Raw genomic sequence first — 9,389 nt, forward strand, 5'->3', positions numbered from 1 at the left:
TTTCAACTCTGTATTGGCAAAATTGGTGATTCCCATACCAGGAGTTCTCACATGATGAAATCACAAGTTCAAGACAAAAAAGAAAAAGTCTTCAGAAATGCTCTTACATGAAAAACCTTCTCTTTCTCTGCCATTGGTAGAGTGCCCTTCTGGAACATTTGGAGACAGATGCCAACAGCGTTGTGACTGTGACAGAGAGGGACCCTGCCATCCTGTCACTGGGAAATGCCTTTGTTCCCCTGGAAGAACAGGAGACAGATGTGATATCGGTATGGTTAAGAGTCACTTTTTGTATGGTTCCATTCACATGAGGGGGTATTTGGGCCTCTCATCAGGAGGAAAAGTGGAGGGCTGCCAGATATTTTCATGGCAGAATCCCTTATTCAGGCCAATGTCACAATTAAAGTACCTCAAATATCTCCAAGTCTTGGCTCACTGAATTTGGGGTCCTTCCAGTAACTTCTTGCATAGGTACCCCAAAAACAGTGCCTGAAAATGTTGACATTATATTGTCATCACAGGGGTATGGTGACAAAGAACCTTTTTTACGGACCTTAAAATGTCATAGAATAATGAATTATTGTTATTCTCATTGTCATTGGTATAGAGTGACCAAAAGTGACAGGGTCAGGTTCCTTGATACTGACTAGGTAAAAAGCCCGCTTTTAACCATTAGATGACAGCAGTGTGGAACCATGCAAAGAACACTGAGTTTGAACTCAAACGATGTGGGTTCAAATTCATTCTTTGCCATTTATCTCCTATGTGACCTTAAACAAATTGCTTCAACTTTTTGAGCCTGAGTTTCCTCTTACATAAAAAATGAGGCAATTGGACTAGATAGCCTTTAAGGCTCTATCCAGCTCTAAACCTATGCTTCTACTCCGCAATCTTGACTCTGCCCCCCCCCCCGGCTCTAAACCTCTAAATATGGATGATACAAAGAGATGACCTGAAGAAAGATACTTTTCCCATAGAATGCAAACTTCCCTTTTGCCTGTATCCCCAGAGCCTAGAATAGTGTTCAGCTCATAGTATTAGGTCTCAAATGTTTTCTGATTGATTAATTAATAAAGTATTGGATCCCTTCCTTTGGTCCCAGGCCCCAGATGCTCTTCTGAATTTGTAGGATTCCAGTACTTTTCTTTCCTCTTATTTTCTCCTTTTCATATAGTATGAAGATATATTAATGAAAAGAAATAGCCACAGTGCTAAAGGCTGATGTCTGTATGGCCTTATCTTAATACCTGAGAGGCAGAAGCATGGTGACACGCATACAGAATCAACCTCCCCGCTGAGAAGACCTTGGTTCAATTCCAGCCTCTGACACATAAGGGCTACGTGAGCCTGGGCAAGTCACTTAACCTCTCAATGGCCCCAGAAGAGTGTCTGACTCTGTAACTTGCAGAGAAGTTGCCACTCTCCATTGAGAGGATTGAGTTGCCTTGTTGGAAATCCCCTATAATAATGGAATCACAGGTCCAGTACCACCTCATCTCGTTTTGATATCATAAATATGAAGTAAAAAGATTAACAAGTCATAAAATCATAAATCTAGAGTAGAAAGGAAACTCAGAGACCATCCAGGCCAACCCCTTCATTTTACAGAGGGAGGTTGAGTGACCACTGGTAGTAAGTGTCCAAGGTGAGATTTGAACCCGGATCAACAGGTCACCTTCAACTGTTAGACATTCTGGGTGTTCTAGATCAGAGGGCTGAGAGAGGCTTACTATATCTAAACTTGGTTTTAGCCATGCTAAGATTCTGTTTACAGGAGAATTGGTCTGCCAACCAGCTCCCTATCTCCCTACAAGAAGGATCATAAGGTCAATGGTACTGGCAGCCCTTCTGTCCACCCATGCTGGAATGAGGAGTCTCCTCTGGCTCCCACATTCTGATCAGTGTTCTTAACTTTTCTTCATTCCTTCCAAATTAGGAAACAGACCAGCTTCTTCTCTCAGCTGCCCACAGGGTAGGACTGAGTCCAGAGTCTGTGGAGTCTGAGACAAGGGCATGCCTGAACTTTGTCATATCCTCCAGGTTCTAAACATAATCACATTAAAGTTTCAAAGTCTTTCTTCATGATATCCAAGTCCAGCATGGACTCAGTGTGAATACCTCTTTGCAGTCAGAGTTTGCCAAAAGTGTAATGGACCACCTAGAGACCATCCAGAAAAGCTTAGATGGTGACCACTTGTTGGATATATTGTAAATCACTTTCTTTTGGGAGCATGCATTTCTTCCTATGGTCCCCCAAATCCCTTCCCTAATCCTAAAATTCAGTGATTCAATGGAATAATTATCCCGAGTTAGAGCCCTTACAGATCATGAGATTTACTCAAGTACCAGACAAGGGGAAAAGAATGGTTTTCTCTTGTCTAATCCTATAGCTTTGAAATAGGTGCTAGAAAACAGATAAGTTATGTGCTTCAGTGGAAAGTCAGAACTCTCCAGACTCCCTCCCAAGTTAAACCTCCTAACTCCCTGATCCCTCTAAGAGTCTGCAAGCACAAGTTCCTGAGTGGCCAGACCTCAAAAGCCCAGTGTCCAGTAATGTCGGATAACAAGAAAGCCCCTTGCCTTGTCATAAGCTCACTGGGGGCACCCTGGTCCACACAGACTTGTTACGAGGCCTGTTTTATTTGCATTTTTATTTTCAATTAGGCTCAGTTCATCTGTGATTAACTGTGGGCAGCTGTGACTATTCAGGAGCTATAAAGATAAAAGACCTAATTTTAATTTGAACCCTGGTAAAGGACCCATTAAATGGCCATAATGTTAATTCAAAAAAGAATATAATGAGTTTTTATTGGACTATTTTCCCCTACTTGGTAAATGAACATTTGCAGGCTTTCAAACAGATGTCTTAAATACATGTTGTTATTAACATGAAAATGTGGTATTCCAGAAATTAAAATCAGGTTCTGGATTGTAGAGGAGAGATCTTGCCTTGTAACATTAAAAAAATATATATGGGTAAGTCTAAGGCCCCAGACCTAGTTGAAAAATCCCCCTCTTCCTTCCTCCCTCCCCCTTCCTCCTCTCTTCCCCCTCCTCCACAGCAGGGGTGGGTGTGTTGGCTTGAATTTGAAATGACACAGAAAAATATTTGGTATTTATTCAATGGTTGATGTGGTTTAAAGAAAAGACTCCTGCCATTGACCAAGTTTCAGAGCAGCCTTTATAGGGCCTAAGGCCCTCCTTACTCCCCAAGGTTATTTCTTCATTGGGAAAGGCTTAACGTGACTGTCTGATTACTTTGGGAACAGTAATGCCAGGGACCAGTTAGGCATTCTTTCCCCAGCTTATGAAGCACAAAAGGACCACTCCACAGATGTTTCTTGAATCAAGCAGATGTGGTGGAAAGAGCCCAAGCACCTGGGTTCAAATCCAACCTTCTTCGCTTTCCACGGAAGCTTCTCCTCATCATTTCTCTTCTCCTGGCCTCAGTTTCTCCATCTCTAAAAATGAAAGGATTGGACTAGATGACCAGTTTTAGACCCATGACCATGGTTTCATACATCTCATCTTTAAATCTATGCACCCATGACCCTATTCATTTCTAGGATCCCGTTTACATGGTATTTCTTAATGTAACTACTACATTTATGGGGCCAGGAGGGAGAACACCCAATCCAACTGCCAGGGTTACAAAGACAAAAACAATTACAAAACTTTCCCTGACTCAAAGAGCTTCCATTTTCCAAGGCCATAGAGATGCATATTAAGACACAAGAAATAGCCGATAAATTGGATTCCTAGCCAGCATTCCAATCATCACTACCTGCTTTGAAAGGAGGCTGCCAAGGTGCACAGAATTGGACTTCTGTGGGTCTCTTGGCAAACATGTCACATAATGGGAAGAACACTGGCCTCGCTGGATTCCTAGGCAGGAGTCTAGGGATCTAGGGAACCATAGCCAACTCATTTAAGGCCTCTGGAACTAATACATGTATTAATGCATTATGTATACAATATATACATACTTGTATGTTATATATATATAATGTTATATGTTATGATATATTGTTATAAGTATATATTATATATTATTATATTACATATAATAAATATTATATACAATATTATTATAGAATTATATTATACATAATATATTATATACAATATTTATATTATATGATTATCATTTTATATACATTATATGTACAATACAATAATAATGTATTATGCACATTGAATAACTAGTCACTAAACTGAAGTTAAATGCCTTAATCACAAGACTAATAAATACCTGAGGTTGGATTTGAACTCAGATCTTCCTTTCTCCAGCTCCAGCTCTATACCTACCATGCCACTTCACTACCTCAGGCTAGATAAGCTAGAACATTTTTCTCTGTTTAATAAGATGGAGTGCAGCAGTCATAAATACAAAGTCTTACACTTGGGTCCAAAATAATTGACTTCAGAACTATAAGACGTGAGAAGAATGGTCAACCAGCAGTTTATCTGAAAGAGGTCGGGGTTGGGAGTGGGGGCATAGTGGACCCCAAGCTCACCATGAGTCAGTGATAGGAAGAGGTAGGCAACAAAAAGTGATGTGATCTTGAGTCACATTAAGAGAGGCAGAATCTAAAGGAAGTGATGTTTCCTCTGGGCACTGCCCCATCAGACCCCACCTAGAACACTGGGCACCAAAGTTTAGGTAGGACACAGATGAATTGGAGAGTGTCTGTAGGAGAGCAATCAGGCTGATGGAGGGCCCTGGAGCCTCTATCTGAGAGGATCAGTCGAAGGAACTGGGAATGATTGTGCTGGAGAAGAAGAGAATCAGTGGGAACAGGAGAGCAGTGTTCCGTGAAGAATTGTCCTGCAGAGGAAGGCGGACCCCTAGAAAGCAGAATCAAAACCAATACGAAAGGTAAATTTAGGGAAAATGTTAGGGAAAATTCACTGGCCATGGTTTGTCGATCAAGAGTAGCATGGGCGACTTGATAAGAGATTGCCCCTTCCCCTAACGGGAGGTCTTTCAGCAAAGGATGGATTCTTCCTTGCTGGGTGTGGCAGGTCAGGGTTTGCTCTTGGCTAGAAAGCTGCCAGTGTACCTTTGAGATCCCAGAACCCCAGGCCGCAAAGTGTGGTTAGTAAGGCAGCCCCCTCCTTGCTTCTTGTGGGTTAGGAATCTCGCCCATCTCCACAGCACTGGGAAACCTAACCTGTCAGGGTCCTGCTTAGGTATCACCACCACAGCCAGAGCCACTGGGAACCATTCCTTCAGCTGGGGTGAACTCCCCAGGCTGTGGGGGAAGAGAGGGGCCTCCTTCATTGTTGTTCTTCCCATTGACCCAGTGCCTGGTGTCTTGTATCCTACCCCTGATAGTCAAACATGTAATTCAGTCCATTTCAAATAACTTTGTAAAAACTCAGCTGGACCACATGAAAAGCCTAGGGGTCTAGTGGAGGGAATATGTCTGACAAGCTAACCTTTGTGGGGATCTGTGAATTCCTAGAAAAGTTTAAGGGCAAAGTTAAACCATGAGCTGTTTGATTGTTCACCCCTGGATTTTAGCACTTCAAGGATCTGTGATTTCTTCAGGCATGGGGATGCCTCCCACCAAACTCTCTTGATCTCAGTAGATAGCCTTCAAGAGAAGCTTTGGGCAGAGCTTCATTCTGGGGCCTTGGCCAGGCTGGTGCTCAGAGAACTCCCATGAGGCCTGTCTGTCTGTCTCCAGGCCTGTGCTAAAAGCTTTCCAGCTCAGGCAGACCTGCCTGACTCTGCTGCCCACAGGTGAAGTCTTTCACCTCCAGATCATGATGAAGAAGCCAGAGGTGACCAGGATCATAGGTAGAAGGCACCCTGAGGTCATTTCATCCAGCCCTCAGTTTGCCAATGAGGGTGAAGGTCACAGAGGGCAAGAGCTAGAATTCAAACCCAGGTCTTCTGATTCTTAATCCCACACCAGTGGTGATCAGGAAAATAACCACAATCTTGTGTTGCTGTGTCCAAGCACCCAATGTCTCCCTCCAAGGCCCAGGCCAGGTGCTATGTCCTTCCTGTTAATCTCCTATGTCCACCCCAACAGCCATGCCTTTTCCCTCCTCTGGTTTTCTGAGAGCACCGTGGATCTACTAAAAATGTCCATTACTCCATGCTATATACTACAATCATCTCCCACAGGAAGAGGCATCATGGGGTAGTGAAACTCTAGCTGGCCTCAGAGGCTAGGGCAAGTTCTCTCATGCAGACCACATGACTCTGGGCAACTCTCTGAGATCATAAGTAGCCAAGAAGGGGCAGTGATTGAAGTGTCTTCATGGTGCCTCTCCGAGACACCAGATCTTCCTCTGTCTTTCACCCCTCCTACAAATCCTATCTAGGTATTTTCTCTCTCCTCCATTCGAATTAATTTTATTTTCTTCTCTGTGTGCATGCCATGAGGAGGGGGGGGATGATTTCACTACATCGCATGGCATCAGATCTGTGACTTCATTACTACAGAGAACTCTCGTATAAGAAAATTACCACTTTTTCTTAAGAGCTGTCTGAAGAAAGCAGGTTAGGTGACACATTGGATTGAGCACCAGCCCTGGAGTCAGGAGGACCTGCGTTCAAATCCAACCTCAGATCCTTACTGGCTGTGTGACTCTGGGGAAGTCACTTAACCTCAATTAAAAAAAAAAAGAAGTTGTCTAAGGGCACTGAGGAGTTAATTGACTTGTCCAGGGTCATATAGCCAATATACGTCAGAGGTAAAATTTGAACCCAGATTTCTCCGAGATCAGTTCTCTATTATCTATACCATGATGCTTCTTATGGCACATCCTCACCATCACCACCCCCCACAGCAGCCCCAGGGGGGAGGCTCCCAGAACATACTAGGTACTTAATAAATCTTGAATTATATCAGATTGAAAAGATAGATCTCGCAAATTCCTCATTGTACCTGATGACTTCCATCATTTACATTCTTTATTTCTTCCATCTACCAGTCACTTGAAGGGAAAAAAAAATAGTACATTGTTGTTCTTAAGTCATTTTTCAATTCTGTCTCCATGTGGGATTTACTTGGGACAGATACTGGAGTGGTTTGCCATTTCCTCCTCCAGTTCATTTGACAGATGAGGAAATTGAGGCAAACAAAGTTAAGTGACTTGCCCAGGGTCACACAGTTAGGAGGTGACTGAGGCCAGATCTGAAACCAGGTCTTCCAGACTTCCTATTAGCTGCCCTAATAGCACACAGTAGTTGTTTAATAAATGTTTATTGACTCTGATGAAATAACATTTGTTATGTGCCGATGAGGTATCAGACACTGAGGTAAGCACCTTTCACATATTATCTCATTTGATCATCACAACAGCCCTGGAAAGTAGGAGCTATTATTATCTCCTTTTACAGTTGAGGAAACTGAGGCAAACAGAAATTAAATGAATTGCCTAGGGTCACAAAACTAAGTGTCTGATGAGCCTTGAACTCCATTCTTCCTGAATCCAGAACCAGAACTCCATCCCTTGCACCACACACCAGAATCTCCTCCCAAAATCACACGGCCTTTATTTTGTAGATATTTTCTATGTAGACAGAGGCAGCATGGCTAGGCCAAGAACCTGGGAAATTCCGGCTCCCACCTCTGAGACTGACTGGTGATAGGATCATGGCAAACTCCCAGGACCTTTAACTATGCCAAGCATCTCTCTGAGATGATAAAATTCATAGAAATGCCAAGCTACTTTGGTGCAGGGAGATTTCTCACTCAAGACTTCCCTCTGCTAATGTAACCGAGGTCCAGTCTGTATCCCTTAAATCTCCTATCTACTTATATGTAGAAATGTGGTCTCCACAGCAGAATGCAAGCTTCTTAAGGACTTCATCTTTGTCCCTCCATTTCCTAGTACAGAGCCTCCAACATAAGAGGTGTTTATTAAATGATCATTGATTGATCATTTGACAATTGCCCAGTTTTCCAAATCTCCTCTACATGACTTTGCTGCTGTGATAGGCAGGAACATCTAAGTAAGTTTCTTTAAAATAAAAGCTGTTCTCCTGTCTTCTCCTTCCTTCCTTTTCCCCCAATCTCCTGGATTTTCTTAGCCCCTTCTCTTCTTCCACAAAACTAATCTTTTTCATTATATAACATTCCAGGGTGGGAAGAAGATACCACATAGTTAAGCGGCTGACTTTATGAGTCTATCATTATCTTGTTGAGAGCCAAGAAGCAATAATAAAAATCAATGTGAATCCCCCCAAAAATGTGTCTTATAAAGTTCTGTTCCATTTGTTTTCCCTTTTCAGAATGCAGAGCAGATAGGTATGGGCCCAATTGCTCTCTGCAGTGCCAGTGCTACCCAGGATCCCAGTGCAATCCTCAGAATGGAAACTGTGAGTGCCCCTTGCAGAGGACGGGACCAACCTGTGAAGAAAGAGATTCAGAGAAGAAACAGCAGCCCAGCATGAAGGTTCCTTAACTCATCCCAAGCCGTAAAACAATCTAAACCACAAAGTCAACCAGTCTCTCCCAGTGGGTGAGAAAGAATGGAACCCAGACTCTGGGAATTTGTCCTTATCTTGACTTTCTGATGCCACACACACACACACACACACACACACACACATATGCTCGCGTGCACTCCTTCTCTTCCCTCCCCTAGCTCAAACTCTCAAATCCCTACAGAATACAATCCAGAATATGATTTTCCAAGTTCCCAACACTAGCAACATCAACTAATAAATGATATGTATATATATGTATGTGTATATATACATAAAAGTACATATGTGCATGTATACATACATATATAATATATGTTTACAAACATTATTTAAATTTGGAAATGGGTTCCTCTATTTAGTCTGGGGAACCCTGCTTCCTTGTTAACATTTTTCTGACTATTCTTATCCTCATCTCTTGGCCTGTCTTTTGTGGGGGGAGCTGTGTTATCCTTAAGAATGGGATAGAAAGGTGGCATGAACATTTGCTAGGAACCCTCCAAATGTCTAGGGGTAGTTTACCCATAATTAGCAAGCAGAAGGGAAATAGGTCATGGATAGAAGCAATTTTAGAAGTCATTTGTGCCAATCACCTTTTTTGCAGATGAGGAAACTCAGTCCCAGAGAGTTTAGATGACTTGCTTTATAGGCACACGTGTGATAATTAGAATTAATTATCACAGGATTTCTTGGTTGGAAAAAAATGGTGCTATGAAGTGAGCAGGATTTGGGAAGGTCTTTTGTTTTCATTTCTCTCCTCTGGGGAAGCTGTTCTTGTTTTAGTTTTTAATTGGGTGAAGGTGTTTGCCCCCAGCTCTATTGTTGACCTTGTGGGATTTACACAATGCTATGATGCACAGTTACATAGGATGAATCTAATGGACCTCTCAGATAAGATGAATAACATTATTAGGCCAGTGTCTAAGAGGTGATATTGGCA

The 9,389-nt window shown here is 42.5% G+C and overlaps 1 protein-coding gene across 1 annotated transcript in view; it reads left to right on the forward strand.

The window, feature by feature from the left end:
• LOC138157760 (EGF-like and EMI domain-containing protein 1) overlaps nucleotides 1-8,584 on the forward strand; it is a 697,376-nt gene extending 688,792 nt beyond the window's left edge. The window contains exons 22-23 of the mRNA XM_069083541.1: nucleotides 141-274; nucleotides 8,271-8,584. Of these exons, the coding sequence (XP_068939642.1) occupies nucleotides 141-274; nucleotides 8,271-8,345 (209 nt within the window). The 3' untranslated portion in view covers nucleotides 8,346-8,584. The remainder of the gene's footprint in view (nucleotides 1-140; nucleotides 275-8,270) is intronic.
• Nucleotides 8,585-9,389: the final 805 nt, after the last annotated feature.

This window comes from Petaurus breviceps, unplaced genomic scaffold (genome assembly GCF_028583685.1).
Source record: "Petaurus breviceps papuanus isolate PSGF00001 unplaced genomic scaffold, PetGlider_PUasm1.0 173, whole genome shotgun sequence".
Taxonomy (NCBI): Eukaryota; Metazoa; Chordata; class Mammalia; order Diprotodontia; family Petauridae; genus Petaurus; species Petaurus breviceps.